The following is a 21,098-nucleotide window of genomic DNA, read 5'->3' as shown; positions in this document are numbered from 1 at the left end:
AAAAATGTCTAAATTATTTTATTAATATTATCAATTTTATTTTTCTTATCAGTATTTTACAAATTTGATTTCACTGAACATTAAAATTAAGATAAAAACAATTTTGTTTATTTGGAATTATATTTAAGAATGTTCATGTATATATTTAAAATTATAATCTTAGGTAGATTTTTTATCTATTTATTTTAATTAAATATATTAAATAAATATGTAAAATTGCATAATTGTCAAAAATTAAAATTAAAAATATTTATAAAATCTGTAGATATATATAAGAAACTAATGATTTTACTATTTAATTTGATTTTATGATTTATTTTTTTATAATTTTATAAAAATATGTATATATTTATGAAATATTTTTAATTTAAATGATATTTCGAAATTTGAAATTCTATAATTGAATATATTTATTTTAATGATGATTTATGAGTTATTACCATATTTTTAAAAAGTCCAAAATATAAATCGATAATAAATGTAATATATGAGTTATTACCATATTTTAAAAAGTTAACCAAAAATATAAATTAACATTAAATATAATTTTCCATGTCATATTAATCTTTAAAACATGTCATCAATTTTAGTAGCCATGTCACAATTATTAATCTAGGTGTTTTTTTGCACCATGTGTAGTGATGAATTTTTTTAAAGTTAAATTTTATATTTTAAAATGTAATTTATTAATATTATATATTTATTATTTTTACCAATAATTAATATAAATATCATTAATTAAGCATAAAATTAAGAGAAAATATTTTTTTTATTTTAAATTATATTTAAGAATATATATGTATATATATAAAGTTAAAATCTTAGATAAAAAAATTATTTATTTCATTTTGTTAAATGTATTAAATCAACTTGTACTAAATTACCAAAAATCATATAAAATTGTATAGTTATCAAAAATTAAAACTAAATAATATTTACATAATTTGTAGATATCTAAAAGAAACTAATGATATTACGATTTTTTTTTTTTAAATTCAGAAAATTTAGAAAATTTTAGATAATAAAAATATTATAATTAAAGTAAAATTATATAATATTTCGAAATTCTAAAAAATATCATATTTGAGTATATTTATTTTAGTGATGATTTATGAGTTATTATCATATTCTACAAAGTTTACCAAAATATAAATCAATATAAAATGTAATATATGAGTTATTGCTATATTTTACAAAGATTTCCAAAATATATATCAGCATTAAATGTAATTGTACATGTCATATTTAACCATATGACATGTCATCAATCTTAATAGCCACGTCACAATTTTTTTTGTGAAAACAATTGTAGAGAAGACATGTGGCAAATCACTTCGCAAATAATGTCTAGGGGATGAAACTGAGAATATTGTAGTAAAATCAGTAGGAGACACTAATCGAGAAAACAAATTAATTAGGGGTAACAAGTTGATTACCAAAAGTATTGGGAACGAAACAAGAAATATAAGAAAACTAAAGGGCTAAGTCTGAATTAAAAAAGTCAAAGCCACCTTCCTCTCTAGTGTCTGTATCTAACAAATACGCGACGAGGACGACGAAGAAGACAAACACGAAGAAGAGAATCAATCTCACACGAAATTACAAAACAATAATAATAATAATAGTTATTATAAATAAAACTCCAAAGCTTGTCTGTAACTACTCTCGTCTTCAATGTTAATCATTTAGATCTTGAGAGAGAGAGAGAGAGAAACAAACATCAAAAATCAAAAATCAAGAATGGCGGCGAAATCGAAGAACAACCTCCGTTACCAACCGCGAAAATCAGCATCGCGATCGACACAAGCGTTCACGGTGCTGATCGGTCTGCTGGTGGTGCTTATGATACTTCTGGGTCTGGGGATCTTGTCGCTTCCCAATGCCAACAGAAACTCTTCCAAGCCCAACGATTTGACCAACATTGTACGGAAGAGCCAGGATGAGAGGTTAGTGATTAAAAACGATTTTGAATCCGAGCTGAATTTTCTGAAATCGATTGCTGAGTTTGTGTGAAATTTTTTGATAAATAGTTATGGAGGAGAGGAGGAAGGGAACGGAGAGCGTTGGGTTGAAGTGATATCGTGGGAGCCTAGAGCTGTTGTTTACCACAATTTCTTGGTAAAATCTTAATTTCTTGTCTCGCAAGATAAAGCTAGGGTTGACTTTGTTCAGATCTCTTTTAATCGTACATTGATCAAATGTTTCCCTCATTGGAAGATTTGATCGATGGAGTTGACTTTGTGATCCCTTAGGTTTTGGATTTAGATAGATCTGATAGATCTGAGTTGGCTTTGTTTTGTTTAGTTAAGATTTGATGAACAACATTGGAAATGTTCAGTGGTTCTGGGGGTTTGTGTCTGAAAATGAGTTGTTTAATTGAAATGTCTCTGAGATGTGATTTTTGGGCTTTCTGTTTCTTATAGACCAATGAAGAATGTGAGCACCTCATCAGCCTCGCTAAACCCAACATGGTTAAGTCAACTGTGGTCGATGAGAAAACCGGTGGCAGCAAAGATAGCAGGTTTTGTTAGTTAATTTGCTTCTTCTTAGTTTAAACTTGGCAAGGTTTGTTAATTTGTTTGTGTATACGGTCTCTGTTCAGAGTAAGGACTAGCTCTGGGACTTTTCTTAAAAGAGGACATGACCATGTTGTCGAGAGGATTGAGCAAAGGATTTCTGATTTCACCTTCATTCCTGTTGGTACGTTCCCTTTTGCAAGGGTTGCAGTTAATCCCATCATATCTTGATTTTGTGGATCATTGTTTTTTTTTCTGTTTGTAGAAAATGGAGAAGGTCTTCAGGTTCTTCACTACCAAGTTGGGCAGAAGTATGAGCCTCACTATGATTATTTCTTAGATGAGTTCAACACCAAGAACGGAGGACAACGAATAGCCACTGTTCTTATGTACCTGTAAGTAACCAAAAAGAATCTCATAATCCTCTCTTTAGCTTAGGGATATTTCCTTATGTGTTTTTTTGACGCAATACATTAGCTCGGATGTTGATGATGGTGGCGAGACCGTGTTCCCAGCAGCAAAAGGAAACATTAGTGCAGTCCCATGGTGGGACCAGCTCTCGAAATGTGGCAAAGAAGGACTCTCTGTTCTACCAAAGAAGAGAGATGCTTTACTTTTCTGGAACATGAGACCTGATGCCTCTCTAGACCCTTCCAGTTTGCACGGTGAAGATATTCAACAACCCAAAAAACTAACTCTTTTTTCTTTCAGTGCTAATAATATTTAATGTCTCTAAATTTCAATATCATCTGCTTTGATTTTTAGGTGGATGCCCAGTGGTAAAAGGAAACAAATGGTCATCCACGAAATGGTTCCACGTCCATGAGTTCAAGGTTTAAGAAAACTAAGATAAGAGGAGGTAATCTCTTAAAATCTTGAACTATCTATTAGTGGCATTTTCAGAATTGCATTATCTTCAACTTCTTTAATTATTTGTAGGTTTACACGACAGCAAAAGTTTGTGGGGATACATACAGTTACAAACAGATGTATTATTGTATTTCTCTTTTCAAGTGAGAAATGATCTTTAGGCTGTGTTTTATCATGAGCGATATTTGAACTTTTTCTTTTAAACTATTTGAGATTTTTGTAACTTTACATGTTCTGTTTTTATAACATCAATAATTTAATACAACCACGCACTGGTTTAAGACTGGTAAAAACATTCAGGAACTGTGCTCGGTTCATTTCACCACTGGCGCAGTTTGTCAGCTGGGACGGGATGCTACTGTCCAAATTTGAGATATCGAAATTTAAGTGAATCTTTAAGCATGCGCATACCTAGATCCAACCATTCTGTCTGGCATGTCCATATCCCTAAATATGAAAGATAGGATCAAGAAGATACCTGCCAATTAGGGCTAGGTACGGATCGGATATCTGAATTTTTGAAGATATTTGTGATTTGCTTCGTATGTTACAGATATCTAATTTTTCGATTTGCTTTGTTTCGGAGAAATACGGATATCCGGAAAAATGGATATCCGAGAAATAAATAAATATTTACGGATATTTACGAATACTTACGGATTTCTCATATTTATTGAGTAGTACAAAATAATCTTAAAAATGTGATACAAATTTGCTTTGTAAAATATATGTAAATGATATATAAAATAAAAATTAAAAGAAGTAGTGAATCTACATATTTGGTAAATTTTTTAAACTTAATTATCAATTATAATAACACAAAACTTAAAAAAAAATTATAATTGTCATAAATTGTTTCTCTTCTTTTTATGTAATACTTTTATATACAGTGAAACATCTATAAATTAATAATGTTGGGACTACAATAAAACTAAAATTTTTATTAATTTATAGAGATTATTAATTTATCGAAATATTAATTGAACCAAAACTCAATTTGGGACTATGAAATTCTTTTAATTTATAGAGATATTAATTTATAGATTATTAATTTATAGAGTTATACTGTAAGTAATAGTGTGAATAGAATTTTTCAAATCATATGTTAGATTAATAATTATCTAATTTTATACATTTAAAACTTTAAATATAATCAAGATATACATATATTTATATATGCCGGATCGGATTGGATATCTGCTTCCCAAATCTTCTTATTTAATAAAGTTGACTTTTTTCTCCTTGGGGGGAATCAATACACGTGGCAAAGTATCATTAATTATCAAATCCCGTTCTGCAGCTGGACGTAATGTTGCTATGGGCTTATGGTTTTATTGGGCCAATAATTGTATAATCATACTAGCCAAAAATCATTTAGGGTATCTTTATTTAGATCATGCAGATCAAGAGTTGAGTCGCCATGCTCCTTCGGAACTCACCAATTCCGATCAACTTCTATGTAACAGATTCATATTTTTCGTTGCTTATCCCATTCTGTCGCATTTAATCAGCTTCATCATCATAAAAGGTAACCGCTTGATCCTCGGCATATAAATGTGTTTGCTGAAGTGTAAGTGTAAGCAGTTCCGGTCCGTAGTGCTACGGCGCCTAAAGCACACAAAAAAAATTATGCCCTTATCAACAATTTTTTTCATTTTTATTTTTTAAATCAAACAAAATCTTAAATTGTTTTTATTATGCTGGAAAAATAGTAATTCTAAATTTTTTTTTAGTTTGTAACCATGAAGAATGAAAGAAGAATTATGTGGTAATGCTAATGAAAGAAGAGGAAATAAGAATTGTATCTGGTAAATGACATCAGTCGAGAAAGGAAAATTAATTGATTTGTTTTATTTTCTAAGACTGCCATTTAATATAAAAAAATCTGCCATTCAATAAGAGATACAAAACGTTGACAAAAAAAAATACAAAACGGAAACAAAGATAGTCACTAAAGGAAACAAAATTGATCGGATTCTTGCGTTATCATCTAAAATAAATTTTAAAAAAGAATAGAAGGAAAAAGGAAGACCTACGATTCGAACCGCACGTGTGAGTTAAAAGCAGAAGATGTCAAAGCCATTGGACCAGTGAGAATCTATTAATCTTTGGCGCCCCTAATAATCATATATTTTTGGCGCCTAAAGCCCTAGCTTTATGAGCTTTAGCCCAGGACCGGCCATGAGTGTAAGTGTGAGGAATTTTCTTGACCAAGCCTCCGGCTAAGAATCTTTGCTCTTATTGAAGAAGAACAAAAATAAGACAAGGTCTGGATTCTTAAATTAATTTGGAGAAACATTGTTCGACTTATATGATTTATGTATAAGTTTGTTTCACTTTGTTTGTGTCTTACTTTTCATTTTTAGTGTATTTAATGATTGGTTTGAACAACAATAGTTTTTGTCGTGTTGGGGTCAACAGAACACATTGTCAAAACAACAATTTTGTGAAAAAAATTAAATGTGATTGTGAGAAGAATAGTCAACGATTTACAAATTCAAAATATTATTTGTTTAAAAAAATCGAAGATTGTAATTTTAATTGAGCGTATAACTAAACACAAGTTGAGTTTACGATGTTTACGATTTATGGCATATACCATTAAGATGTTATACGAAGGGTATATTAAAATTCTGAATGGGTGATATGTTCTTCAAATCTGGAGTTTCTGTAAATTTTACCATATACATGTAACTAGCTAACTTTATAAAAGTTTGGTTCTATTACTTTAATCTAACATGTTGAAGAGTTTATGAAAAGTTATATTTGGTTTGGTGCAATGCATTGACTGGAAATTTTAGTTTTTATTGTACTGTTTGTAATCGTTCTTTAAAACCATTAGATTACATAATCAACAAAATAATAGAAAAAATATTTCTTAAAGTGTTATTTAATATAAGTAAAACTAATTAAACAATTATAAAATATAATTTATCATTTAAATTATCTTAAACACATCGGTTTACAACAAAGAGAAGTTCATCAAGTCAAAATAACAAAGCAACACTTAAAGCTATAGTCATTTCCTTTTTTGTGTGAGCTTTTTCATGGTTTTTAGATGAATATTATGTTGAAACCATCTGGAGCCTAGAAACTCAAGGCATATAAGAGACGAAGACGAGGATCTTCAAAGATCTAAGCCATTGAGGTTGCACCAACATTCACGATATAGAGATAGATTTGCATTAGAAATATCCGGGAACAAAAAGAAAAGATAGTTGATAGAGATCGAAAAAATGGTAGATATATAGAAGAAATAAACGAAAATAGAGGAGGGTTTGGATTTTCTTTTTCATCGGAGAAGTAGGTGAATAACTCATCCTATGAACATAATATTTACCTACTTTTTTCCGCTGCAGAATTAGGTGGATCACAGTAAAGAAAAACACTTTATTCATTTCTATGAGCATAATACTTAGAAATTTTGGTATAGTCTCAAATATTGGTTGTGTGATATTTTTGATAATTTTATGCATATATTTAACGTTCGCTAATTTTACAAAATAAGTTCAAAAACTGATAGACAAAGTAAAACAAAATTTAAATGTCTTCATATTTGCCATATTTTCTTTTAAAAACACAGACAAAAATAATTTCGAAATTATTAAAATATATATTATTGTAAAATCCGGCGCGTAGCGCCGGCAAACTCCTAGTTTTTAATAGTTTACGGATATTTGAAATTTTCGGATCGAATCGAAACGAATAATGAATCGAATCAAATTTAAGGGATAAAATGTCCACCCCTACTGCCAATTGGATAAGCATTCATTGGGGTTTATAAACATAGATTGAGATGATTGGATAAAAGCCTATGATCATAAATGTCTCGAAGATCATCTTCATATCATATGCATATTTGTAGTTCTGGTGTCTGCAACATTACAGAATAAAAGGTCTTGAAAGAAGTTTTTAAGAGATCAATTTGTATGAAGCTTAATGACAGGAACGAAAAAAGACGAGAAAACCTTGTGACAGAAAACTCAAATCTATCAACTGTCTTGACATGAGCCAATAGTATTCCATCAAAGTTTACTTGATGAACAAAATGAAGCTATGCGAGAGACCAAAAAAAGATAAACAATGTTGTGAAACCGAAATTCGCAATTTCCGTAAACGGAGGAAAGCTAAAAGACTTTAACTTTTCCTGAAATTCCAGATTTAGGCTAAACCAAACGTCAAACTACTAATAAATATAAATAAAAAATAGAAAACAAAAAAGATCTTATTCGAATCTGGGTATGAACGTTTTACAACAGGTAAAAGCCTTATAAAAGCTGTCGGCGAGTTCAATAGTTCTAACGACTTAAACCTTTTGAAACCTAGTTGAGTTGCAAGTTCGATAACTAAAACGTAAGTTGCCTAAATTTCTATTAGTACTAAATTACTGTGAAAAAGTTCTCTCCTTGCATCCCCTGCCCTAGTTCCTCTTATATATTCATCCAAGATCAGTTGTTCTTTTTTTTTCTGCCTTTAACTCAAGTTTATCCGTCCGCAGAAATATTTCATTTTTCTCGATCTTTATGATTATCCTGAAAACTTGATATTTATCTTCTTTTCCATTTATCTTCTGAGAAAATCAAATGAACCATCATAGCAGTTGGGCTTATTCTAGTCTAGAATTGCAAGTGAGGTTTTGCCGCATTTTAGACCTTCATTGGCCGTCTTTCTGACTTTAACCATTTTACGATTTCTTTCGGAGAAATCACTTTTCATACAGTGCTAGTTCTCGTATCATTGATTTTCCGAAGCAATTAAAATTAAATGTGTAGTCGAGACTACAATGGTACTAAGTTAACGGTTACCGTTTGATATGATTGGTTCAAAAATTTTACAAGAAATGAGTCTTCGAGGTTTTTGTCGTAAAACTTCAACAACAAATCCAATCGAGACAAAATAAAGATCAATTTAGCCGAGATCATGATGGCCAATATCTTGTCCGCCTAAGGCGGGGAAGAACAGTCATGGGTCATACCCGCCCTAGGGCGAAGATGAGCGACAATCGACATGTCTGCCTTAAGGCGTGGAGGACGACGATCGACGTGTTCTAGGGAAGAGAAGAATGCAGGTCAACCGCCCTAAGACAGAGAGGAGACAAGTGTGGGTTCGTGCCCGCTCTAGGGCAGGAAGGAGACAAGATGCGGGAACAACAAGATGCGGGTCGTACCTGCCCTAAGACGGGGAAGAGACGAGAAACGGATCATGCCAGCCCTAGGGCGGGTAAGAGAGAGACGCGGATCGTGTCTGCCTTAGAACAGAAAAGAGACGAGACGCAGATCGTACCCGCCCTAGGGTAGAAAAGAGACGTGAATCATGTCCGCCGTAGATCGGAGAAGAGATGAGATGCGGGTCGTACCTACTTTAGAGCGGGGGAGAAGACCGCGGATCGTATCTGCCCTATTGCGGGGAGGAGACGAGAAACAGGTCATGCTTTACCTGATCACCTCTTTTTACACATACTAGAGATTTTGTCCGCGCTACGCGCGGAAAAGAATATTATGATCAAATATTTAACACATGTTTTATGTTTATTGTGTGGAGCTGAGTATTTTTTGATAATACGTATTTCATTTTCAATGAACCATAAGATGTCTAAATAATTAGTGCATAAAAAATAGAAGTAGGAAACACCATGTTTGAAAAGCTTAAAATCAAAGTATATGAAAACCATTTTATTTGGCCAAATAATCCGTATTATTATTTTGTAATAAATTGTAACTTTTATAAGCGATGTAATTTAAACTATTACTATAAAGCCATCCACTTTGTGACATTTCTTATTACGCAAGCTAACTTAAGTCTAGAGCTTGGACCTAAATTAAATAAATAAATCCATTAAAAAAAGTTTTGGGACACAACAAACTTAGCAAAAGTTGAAAGATAAATAAGCCCATTCAAAGAAGTTTTAAAACTCAACAAACTGGAATGTAGAAATAGTCAAACAGAAATAAAACTTGCAAATCAAACTACTATTAAAAGGAGGATACGAAGGCTTTTGAGACTAGCCACGTCAGATTAAATATTTAGCCAATGATATCTTTATAAATTGCCAGGTCAGATCTGCTGTGGAATTGGCTGGGCCGCGCGTTTGGATAAGCAAATAGAACGGGCAAATGGAAGCGGAATCCAGTAATACTCTAGTCTACAAATTTATAATAATCATAAAATATATATCGATTCTACGTACTAAACATAAATACTCCTACAAATATATATGTAGCTCAAATAACACATAGTAAAACCAGTGGTCCAGTAATCCAGTAAACAAAATAACACATAGAAAAACCAGTAATACAAGTAGTCCAAATAAGACATAGTGATACCAGTAATCCAGTAATCTAGATAACACATAGTAATACCAGAAATCCTAATAGTCCGAATAACACAATTTCAACAATCAAACACCTGAACCTGAACCACTTCCACATTCAAAATACGCTGCCATACCTTCTCCTCTTGTTCTGCCTGTGCCTCTTCCTCTTCCACTTCCTCTTCCACTCCCTTTGCCTCTTTTTCCTTTTCCACGAGCTTCTCCTGCTGATGGAAACCTTGTTTCTTGTGGTTTTCTTTTCTTGACTTCAAAATCTGGAGGAAGTACTTTCATTTCTCTAACTTCTTCTGGTATAACCCAACCAGACATATGAGGAACATGATATATTGTCCTGTGATAAGCCAAAGCCCATTGCTCCACCAAATAGTACTTAGAACAATACTCAGATAGATGGAGTTCCCTTCCCGCTTTATTTGTCATGAATGTGGCAGCAGCTACTGCATGCACACATGGGTATTTGTCTTTATCAAATTGCTCACAGGTGCACGTCTTCATAGCCATATCAACGGTATATTGCTTCCCGTCACTACCATGCACACTGTACTCGAGATGGAAGCTGTTTAACTCGTAAACCGTAAGAAACCCTGCATCAACACATCTGTTAGACATTTCCTCCTCCACAACAGGCACAAGCTTTAGTGAGGGTGGTCTTTCAGCTGCCTCCTTCCTGTGTTTGTTAAACCATTCAACGATTTTTTAATGATAAAATCAAACATAGGAAGTAAGGTGAACTTTCTTGCTTTCCTAATAACACCGTAAAAGATTCTGCAGAATTGGTGGTGTCAACATTGTACATATCTCCTTCAAAGTAACATCTAGCCCATTTCTTTTATATGGGCCATAACCAACATGTTTCAGCTCAAATACCATGCAGGCCCATACAAGCACTCAGCTTTGGTTTCACGTACAAGGAAAGGAAATTATGCATACGTTACAAGTCGGTGTTACTTGTCAAAGAGGAAAAGGAAATACGAAGACAAGAGTCGGCTAAAATCTGAGTATAAAAGAAAGACGTTTACTTTCCTAAGAGATCATCCGAGAAAAACCCTAAGGACAAGAGAAGTTAAAAGAGAGATCAAAAGTAGAAGAAACAAAGAGATATTGTTCGAGTCATGTCTCTAAGGGATAGAGTTTCTTTGATCTTCTTTATTCTTTATTAATGTCATGTTTATACGAGAAGAGCGCTTAGAGCGTTTGTATAAATCCCTTTGATTGATAGTGGAAATTGTGGGAGACGGTTCCCACCCCAGAGGTACCGCAAGGGAACTGGATTAAAAAATCTTGTGTCGTTATTTAGTTAAGCAATCAAACGATCGGAAATTCCTAACATTTTAAAATACAAAATATTGATTTTAACAGAATTTAGTTAACTAATTATTTTTTTTTATTTGAAATTTAGCCAATACAAGCCAGCATTTGGATCATGAGTTTCTTATAAAGTTCTCTAAGTGTTATTGAATTAATGATTTCAATGGAATTTAATGGAATTCAAATTTAAAGTGAAATCCATTGTTATTGGATTAGGTATTTGTTAGATGGAATTTGAAATCCACTAAAATCACCTGTTATTCAATTTCTATTTGATTTTGTTAGAATTCACTTTTCTTGGATTTTAGTGGAATTATGTATCTAAAAATAGAGTAAAACAAATCCAAGCCTTTTGCTTAATATTTTGAAGGAATTCAACTGTAAGACAAATACTAGAGCAGGAGAGATCTTTTTTTTTTTTGTTCAACGAGCACGAGAGATCTATCTATTACATTCTCAAATGTTGATTAGGAAAGTGAGATTTTGACAGAGACTAACACACTTAAAAGTATCTGCAAAAAAATCTTAGCGCAAGAATTATTGTCCAAATAATATTGCCAAGATCAAGTTCAAAAAAAAAGATAGGTGGTGTTATTGAATACATAATTTCAATGAAATTCCGCGCTTTATCATTTTCGATCTCTTCTTAACATGTGCTATTCACGCGGAATTTCCGAGTTTGGTTCAAACTTCAAAAAGCTTAAAAGAAACTTTAAAGGTAGGTTAAAGAAGCGCGGGAGTCTAAATTTGGTTTAGATCGGTTAAATGGAACAATAGTTTAATACTTGCGTGAATGATAATAGAGGCCATGCTAGAATCAAGAGATCTGTTGTGAATTCCCTTTCAAATGTTATTACTGCAGACGAGCAGTGGGAGACTCACGTTCTGCAGTCAATCATTTCGAAGAGAGTATTGAGTTCCTTATGAAAACTGCATGCCGATGGATGATTTTGGATGTTTTAGCACACTGTTTTATTGTTCTATCTGCAAACTGTTGGCATTTGTAGATAAACTAACACCAATGCTGATTTGTAGATCATAAGCTCTGTTTCTTGTGGTGTTTTTGTAGATCCCAAACTATAGATTTTATGTGGATTTTAATGGCTTTTGCTGTGTTGGTTTGAAATCTTCTCTTTCATTTTCGTATTGTTACTTGATATTTTGTCTTTAGAAGTTGGACTTGAAAGATACGTAAAAGTTGTTAATGTAAGATAAGTAAGCTATGCTATGTAGAACACACAGTAGTACAGGGTTATTCAATTCCAAGAAATACGACTATATTTATTCTTTCAAAAGCTCTTACACGTTCTTCTTAAAAGCAATAAATCAAACAAGCTCAAGACAAACCTTGACTTGTTTGCTAGTCAACTCGTTCAGAGATCTAAGACAGATTCTGAACCACCTAAACTCTTAACCCCTAGATGCTTTGCTTCTCCTTCTTAGGACGTACAAAACTCTCTATTGCTAAAAGCTCTCCCTGTGTGTTAACCGGCAACACAGTGCCAAACGCTTCCTTTATATATCTTTGAGGAAGCCCTAGATCTAATCTATCTACCCAATGGAAACTTTCCATTTCCTTTACTTCAGCGAATAAGCCAATCTTCCTTTTCTCTTTAGATCGATTGCTTCTTCTTCAAGTCTTCCTTTAATGTCCCTCTTCATTAAATCTTCTTTTAATGCATCGGTCTTGATACGTGCTTCTCATGAACCGCCCCTCTGATGTAGTAGTTCATGTCACACTTCATGAACTACTTCAGCTCTGCTACAGCATCGTCTTCCCATACACCTTCAATCTCCCCCTTTTTAATTCGTCGTCTCACAAGTACCTGAGATAGAAGACAAGAACAAACCACACACAACAGCACCAGTACATATGTCTAAATGTTAATTCAACCAACTCAAGACAATTAAGAACATACTTATATTATCCTAAAACGGGTTCAAGCAAATTAATACATAATATCAAAAGATAGCATACACAAATGCTCCCCCATAATCTTAACCAGTCTGAGAATAACAAGGAATTGCAACAAGTGGTGCAATTGAAATAACATAGACATAAAAACAAAGCAACAGAACACAGCTCCCCCACAATCTTGGTCTTCTACATCCTAGTCTTCTTCTTCTCTCCCTGCTTGTGAGCACACGGATTAAAAACACCAAGAAAAATACCTCACATATTCATAAGGATAGGGATACTAACCTGCTACAGCGCTCTGAAGATCCTGAACTATCTCAGTTAGCGCTTGAAGGGCTCGTGTTGTGTCCTGTAGTGCCACTTGCAAATCAACATGGCTGAGTGGTCCTTGAGGGATGGCAACTGATCCAAGTTCATAAAGAGATACACGACGTGGTGCAGTTCTGGAGCTTGGTGTAGCAGTTCGTGGAGCAGGAATCGGAGCAGGAGATGACTGACGGGTTGTCCTTGCAGAGCTTCTCTTTGGTTCAGCTTTAGCTGGTCCCTTTCCTTTCGCTAGTCTCTGCTCATAGATCTCGCCCACTCGTTTATCCTTCTTGTAAAGAACCGGACGTTGGAGCTTGTCACTGGGATAGGATGGAACCGCATGCTGACTTTGAAGAAGTGCCATGATCAAGCGAGGGAAGATCAACCAACGGGCATCATTGACTTGAATCACTCCAAGATTAAGAATCTGTCTGAACATCATCTTGCCCAAATCAACACGGACTCCATGAGCCATCTTGTAGATCAGCCTTGCTCTCTCAAGTGAGACATATGTCTTGTGAGTCGAGGGGATCCAGTTGTATGCAGCTATGATCATCAAGGAACCGTAGCACGGAGTAAGATCCGCTGTAGTGAGACCATCCCATTCTGTCTTTGTATCTCCGGTGATGAATGAAGCCAACTCAGTTACCGAGATATCATCCAACGTTGCGGCTTCCTCCTCTTCTTCCTCAGTAAGTGGTTCCCAATCTATGGCATTATTGATGAGCGCAGGTGAGAACTTGTACTCTTGTCCTCTTACGGAGACAACTACTTCATCAACATCTGCTTCAGCTTTAGTACTCGGCAGACCTGCATAGAACTCAGCTACAACTTGCTCAACATACACTGCAAGACTTGAGACAGTTGATTCCATAGACCCTTTCTTGATAACGGCCAAGTAACCCCACTGATCAGCTTCCTTCATATCTACCGAACGCTCAGCAAGTACTTTGCGCTTAAGGAACTGATCATACCTCTTCTTGATGAGAGGATACATTGGTTCAGCACTTTTGTCACCAGACCTTCTCGATCTCAGCTGAGGTGAGGTTCCTGCTTCCTTAGCCAAGTATGGAGACTTGGCCGCGTCTCCTGGTGTAAGAAACTGAGATTGAGTTGGTGTACTAGACTCCCCTGTCTTTCTCTGTTTCCCAGAACGCAACCCTAATCTCTTCAGCACCCGTTTCTTCCTTCTTTCCTTCTGGGTAGCTTCATCTGACTCAGAACCCACAGTTACAGCATCATCCTTGGGTTCATCGTCCACTTTCTTGGCTGATTCAGACTCAGCTTCACTTAGCTCCTTCTCAGTTTCAATGATCGCCAGAGGTAGAGCAGATTCATCCTTCTCTTCCGGTAATTTATCAGTGACCTGAACATCTTGAATGGTAGCACTAGTGGATCCAATTTGTGGTTGCGGATCTGCTTCAAGAACCTTCGCAGATGGCTCCTCACCAAGACCTGGAGTCCTTTCATCGCTCTCCTCTGAAGGGGCTTTCTCATTCGCGGTATTGAATGAGTCAAGCTCCTCGGTGACCTCAGGAAGTACATCAGAAACATGCATATCGTTTCTCGGCGGAGGCGATTCAGGTACGCCATCAGTGAGTGACCTTCGACTTTCTTCAGGTGCTGCATGTGCCTTTCCCTTGGATGATTCGGCTTGTTGAGCTGCTTTCTTTGCTTTCACCATGATAGATAACGGTTTCTGTGTGAGAATCGTGTGAGAGATGAAGAGAGGCTGCGAGATTGAACTTCTTAAGCACGATGGAGATTTTTTAGGGCTTGTTCCCCACTACTTCCCTTAACGGAATAAAACTGAATCAACTTTTCTGATATTGCAGATCTGGTCCCTGACTTTTTATCCTCTCCTTTGTATGCCTACAACATTTAATTTCTCTCATCCAAACACACAAGCATTAGGCACATTCGTGAATTCTTAATGTATCATCAGACTTTCAAGATAGTAATAAAACACAAGTCACAACTCACAATTGGCTGAATCAAGATTAATATAAAGCATAAGATCAGTTCAGTGTAGTTACCATTCGTGTGATGTGCTTCACGAGTTGCCTCAGTGCTTGATTCAAGCTGCACATATAACTCTTCCTAGATCTTATATTCTGGTGCAGCCGATTGTCTTTTTATGGCTAGCTTTCACATTGATATGCCTTCATCAATGCTGCCGGTTTTCATTCTTTATTCTCGTGCTGTGAAACCCCTGTTGTTTCCCATCATGAATTTATCAAATTTTTTTTTATTTTCTGAGCATCTTTCTGTATCATTGCTGGCTCTTTTTATTGAGAGGGAGGGGGGCACAGATTGACGTGAAACCTGTACCATAACAACATTGACAGCATATCAAGCAGCTCTTTTCCACAGCGTTCTCGGGTTCCAAAACCAATCTGAATCATATGTACATCCCGAATCAGCACCTGCACTACTCTCTGCACAACTTGACTCAACAATCAAGGTTACACACACCAATTGCATTTCTTAATGTGATAAATCGATTAAATTCAAGAGATTTAGTGAATATATCAGCCAATTGCAAGTCAGTAACTACATGTTCGATTACTACCTGATTGTCTTCAACTAATTCTCTGATGAAGTGGTGCCTTATGTCAATATGCTTCGTCCTTGAATGTTGGACCGGATTCCTCGAGATATCAATTGCACTTTTGTTGTCACAATACACAAGAAAGGGACCCGATTGCATTCCATAATCAGCTGACATCTGCTTCATCCAGATAAGTTGTGAGCAACAGCTACCCATGTCAATATATTCTGCTTCCGCCGTAGAGAGCGATACAGAGTTCTGCTTCTTGCTCAGCCATGAGATAAGATTGTTTCCAAGAAAGAAACATCCTCCACTGGTACTCTTTCTATCATCAGCACATCCTGCCCAATCAGCATCACAGTATCCCACCAAGTTCTTGTTGGAATTCTTCGAGTAATACACGCCCAAGCTCTCTGTTCCTTTGACGTACTTGATGATCCTCTTTACTGCATTCAGGTGTGATACCTTTGGCTTAGCTTGATATCGTGCACACACACCAACACTGAATGACAAATCTGGTCGACTTGCAGTTAAGTACAATAGACTGCCAATCATCCCTCGATAAAGCTTGACATCCACATCTTCTCCTGCTTCATCTCGTGCCAGCTTCAGTGATGTGCTCATGGGTGTCTTTGAAACTTTGGAGTTCTCCATACCAAATCGCTTTACCAAACTGTTAGCGTATGCACTCTGAGAGATGAAGACACCTTTCTCTGACTGAGACACTTGAAGTCCAAGAAAGTACTTCAGTTCACCACACATGCTCATCTCAAACTCTTGAGTCATATTCTGAACAAACTCATCCACCAGCTTCTGTGACGTGCCTCCAAAGATAATGTCATCCACATAGATTTGAACAATGATTATCTCTTTTCCAACTTCCTTGAAGAACATCGTCTTGTCCATACTCCCTCTGATGTACTCCGCTTCTAACAGAAACCTTGTGAGTCGTTCATACCATGCACGCGGTGCTTGCTTCAACCCATATAGTGCTTTCTTCAGTTGATACACATAATCGTGATGCACTAGGTCCTCAAATCCTTTTGGCTGCTCAACATAGACTTCCTCCTGAAGAACTCCATTGAGGAAGGCACTTTTTACCTCCATTTGATGCACTTTAAAGTTCAGAATGCACGCCATTCCCAAAAACAACCGAATGGATTCCAATCTTGCAACTGGGGCAAAGGTTTCTTCAAAGTCTACTCCTTCAATCTGTGAGTATCCTTGAGCTACAAGCCTTGCCTTGTTACGAACTACTTCTCCATGCTCATCAGTCTTGTTCTTGAAGATCCATTTAGTGCCAACCACGTTTACTCCTTTAGGTCTAGCAACCAGTTCCCACACATCGTTCCTGGTGAATTGCTCAAGTTCTTCCTCCATTGCGACAATCCAATATTCATCACGTAGTGCTTCAGTGTGTGTCTTAGGTTCTATTGATGAAACGAAACATGCGAACTGCACCATTTCTTTAAAGTTGATCACCTTTCCACGCGTCTTTCGTCCTTCTTCAATCCCTCCAATCACATCAGACATCGAATGATTGCGATGCACTTGCTGAATCACTGGTTGCGGTACCGTATCTGAGATCGGACATTCCTCAATGACTTCAGTAGCAGCTACGGATGATCCACCTTCTTCTTCTTCATCTGATCCCATGTCATCACCTACAACCACAGACAAATCATCAAATACAACATTAACTGATTCTTTAATTGATTCTGTCCGCTTGTTGTAAACTCGGTATGCTGAACTAGACTGTGCATAACCCAGAAAAAATCCTTCATCACTTCTTGAGTCAAACTTCCCAAGGTAGTCCTTGTCATTTAGTATGTAGCACCTGCATCCAAAAACATGAAAGTAACTAAGATTAGGAGTTTTGCCTGTCCACATCTCATACGGTGTCTTTGTTATCCCTTTTCTGACATACACACGGTTGATTGTGTAACACGCCGTGCTGAGTGCTTCAGCCCAGAACCTCTTGGCTATCTTGTTACCATGGAGCATTGCTCTTCCCATTTCCTGTAGAGTTCTATTCTTTCGTTCAACCACTCCATTTTGCTGAGGTGTCCAAGGTGCTGCAAACTGGTGAGCTATTCCTCTTGATTCAAGAAAGGTAGTCATGGCTTCATTCTCGAATTCTCCTCCATGATCACTCCTTATCTTCTTGATTCCTCCCTTTTCATTTATGAGTTGAAGCGCCCAGATTTTGAAACTCTCAGACACTTCTGACTTTTCCCTGAGAAAACGAACCCAAGTGAACCTGGTGTAGTCATCCACTAGTACAAACACGTACTTTTTTCCTCCGATACTCTCGGTTTGCATAGGTCCCATGAGATCCATGTGAACTAGATCCAATGGTGCCTTTGCCTGAACATCTGGTACCTTTTTGTGTTGTATCTTGACTTGCTTTCCCTCATTGCATGCACCGCACACAATCTTGTCATCGATCTTGAGTTTGGGTACTCCTCGAACCAAGTCGTTGCATACTAGATTCGTTAGATTCCTGAAGTTCATATGTCCCAAACGTCTGTGCCATAGATCAATATTCCCTTGAACTGACAAGCACTTAACTTTATTTTCCCACATGTAACAGTTATTGCCAGATCTCACACCTTGTAGCACTGTTACACCATGTTGATTTATGGCACGGCAATCAATTGCTGAGAAACACACCGTAAGTCCGTCATCACACAGTTGACTCACGCTGATCAAATTAGCCTTTAATCATTTGACAAAGTAGACATTCACCAATTTAGGTACTTCTGAGTTACACATTGTACCTTTGCCTTGAATGACACCACAGCCTCCATCTCCAAAGGTTACCTTTCCTCCTTTTACCTTTGACACTTTGTCTAGATACTCAATGTTTCCCGTCATGTGTCTAGAGCATCCACTGTCGAAGTACCATGGTTCCTCAGATTCAGAATCACTTGACACTCGCGCCATGTTACATCGGATGGTACTTCTTGGCTCAGTCACTATCTTAGGATACAAGTCGGTTTTCTTCATCCAGCCTCGAGAAGTCTTCCCTATTCTCCAAAACTTGTGTTGTCTCCATACTTGTTTGACCCGTTCCAGATACTTGTAGCAATACCTCTTGTAATGACCAAACTTCCCACAGAAAAAACACCCACTCATCTGAGCTGGAGTAGTTTGTGTCTTAGTTTCTTCAGCATGCGCAAAACCTCCAGACACAAAACGCGTTGTACTTGTTGAGCTACTCTGCCTTCCAGTGTAACCAAGTCCCATCAATGAGTTTTCAGTTCTTCCACTGCTCAGAATCTTGTCAAGTTGCTTGGTTCCCGTGAGCATCTTAATCTTCCGATATTGCTGATCTAATTCAGCTTGAAGATCAGCTGCTTTCTTTCTTTCAGCCAGTAACTCTTCTCTGAGCTCGTCTGCTTGCTTAGACAGGACCAATTTTTCTTTGATCAGATTCACACTTTCCTTAGCCAACTCAGCTTCTCTGTTGAGGTCATCTTTCAACACTTGTACTTCAACTTCCAATCGTGCCTTCTCTTTAGCTAATGCCAAATTCTCCGTTCCCAGCTTCACTAGCGTCTCTCGAACTTCCTTGTAGCTTTCATCTAAGTCATTTTCTTGCTCAGCATCACTCTCAGATCCTGAGTCACACTCCACGATTCCTAGAAACGCCACAAAGTTGTTCACTTCCTCTTCACTTTCGCTGTCGGACTCGCTGTCATTGATTCCTATCATGGATTTTTCTGGCTTTCTCCTACCATCCGACTCGCATTCAGCTTGAGTGTGTCCATATCCCTTGCAGTTATGACACTGAATCTCTCTTCTTTTCATTGTGGGACACTCAGTTCGAAAGTGACCATACCCCTTGCATTCATAGCACTTAGCATCATTCTTCCTGTAGTTCTTCTCTGGTTCAGACGTCTTCCTACCTTCGCTAAACTTCTTCTGCCCATTCTCCACTTTTCGTAGAGCTCTATCAAACCTTCTGACCAGAAGACTCACAGGGTCGTTATCATCCATATGCTTCTTTTCAACTGATGCAAGCGCAATTCCTTTTTCCTTCATTCCACCAGACACACCAGCCACTTCCATCTCATGAGCTTGTAACATTCCAACCACTTCATCAAATGTCATCTCGTCAGTGTTACAGGAGACGGTCATAGCTGCTTTGTATGCCATGAACTTAGACGGCAAGCACCTCAGGAACTTCTTCACAAGTTTCTTCTCTTTGTATTTCTTCCCAAGCGTCAGTGCTTCTTGTGCCAGTGAGCTAATCTTTGAGCTGAAATCTCCAACCGATTCATTCTCTTCCATCTTTAGCTCTTCAAATCTTGTTGCAAGCATATCCTTTCTAGAACTCTGAACTTTTGAGGTTCCTTCAAAATGCTTCTGCAGAATATCCCATGCATCCTTTGCTGCCTCGCATCCTTGAATTAGTTCAAACTGCTTCCTTGCTACACTGCAATGTATGACAGTTAGTGCACGAGCATTGAACTTAGCCATCTTGTTCTCATCATCAGTCCAAAGCTCCTCCAGTTTTGGAACGTCTGTCCCATCCTCGGCTCTTGCAACAGGTGATTTCCAACCAGATTCCACAGCCTTCCACGCTAATGGGTCAATACCCTTGATTGTAGCCTTCATGCGCGCCTTCCAGAATCCATAGTTTCCTACTTCAAGGATCACCTTGGAACTTATCACCAACTCGCGATAGCTATCCATCTTACTCCGCAGGATCTACCTGTTTAAATAAACAAAGCACAGATACCCGCTCTGATACCAATTGTTAATGTAAGATAAGTAAGCTATGCTATGTAGAACACACAGTAGTACAGGGTTATTCAATTCCAAGAAATACGACTATATTTATTCTTTCAAAAGCTCTTACACGTTCTTCTTAAAAGCAATAAATCAAACAAGCTCAAGACAAACCTCGACTTGTTTGCTAGTCAACTCGTTCAGAGATCTAAGACAGACTCTAAACCACCTAAACTCTTAACCCCTAGATGCTTTGCTTCTCCTTCTTAGGACATACAAAACTCTCTATTGCTAAAAGCTCTCCCTGTGTGTTAACCGGCAACACAGTGCCAAACGCTTCCTTTATATATCTTTGAGGAAGCCCTAGATCTAATATATCTACCCAATGGAAACTTTCCATTTCCTTTACTTCAGCGAATAAGCCAATCTTCCTTTTCTCTTTAGATCGATTGCTTCTTCTTCAAGTCTTCCTTTAATGTCCCTCTTCATTAAATCTTCTTTTAATGCATCGGTCTTGATACGTGCTTCTCATGAACCGCCCCTCTGATGTACTAGTTCATA

General features: G+C 36.7%; 1 protein-coding gene across 1 annotated transcript; it reads left to right on the top strand.

The window, feature by feature from the left end:
• The first annotated feature begins 1,568 nt into the window (after positions 1 to 1,568).
• On the top strand, positions 1,569 to 3,654 carry LOC108812795 (prolyl 4-hydroxylase 5). Its single transcript, XM_018585159.2, has 8 exons — positions 1,569 to 1,946; positions 2,031 to 2,118; positions 2,424 to 2,521; positions 2,603 to 2,700; positions 2,782 to 2,911; positions 2,994 to 3,181; positions 3,282 to 3,375; positions 3,456 to 3,654. The coding sequence occupies exons 1-7, from the start codon at positions 1,741 to 1,743 to the stop codon at positions 3,353 to 3,355; spliced, it is 882 nt and encodes a 293-aa protein (XP_018440661.1). The 5' UTR covers positions 1,569 to 1,740; the 3' UTR covers positions 3,356 to 3,375; positions 3,456 to 3,654.
• Positions 3,655 to 21,098: the final 17,444 nt, after the last annotated feature.

This window comes from Raphanus sativus, chromosome 6 (genome assembly GCF_000801105.2).
Source record: "Raphanus sativus cultivar WK10039 chromosome 6, ASM80110v3, whole genome shotgun sequence".
Taxonomy (NCBI): Eukaryota; Viridiplantae; Streptophyta; class Magnoliopsida; order Brassicales; family Brassicaceae; genus Raphanus; species Raphanus sativus.
The sequence above is the reverse complement of the archived record's forward strand: the minus strand, read 5'-3'. Positions and strand labels throughout refer to the sequence as shown.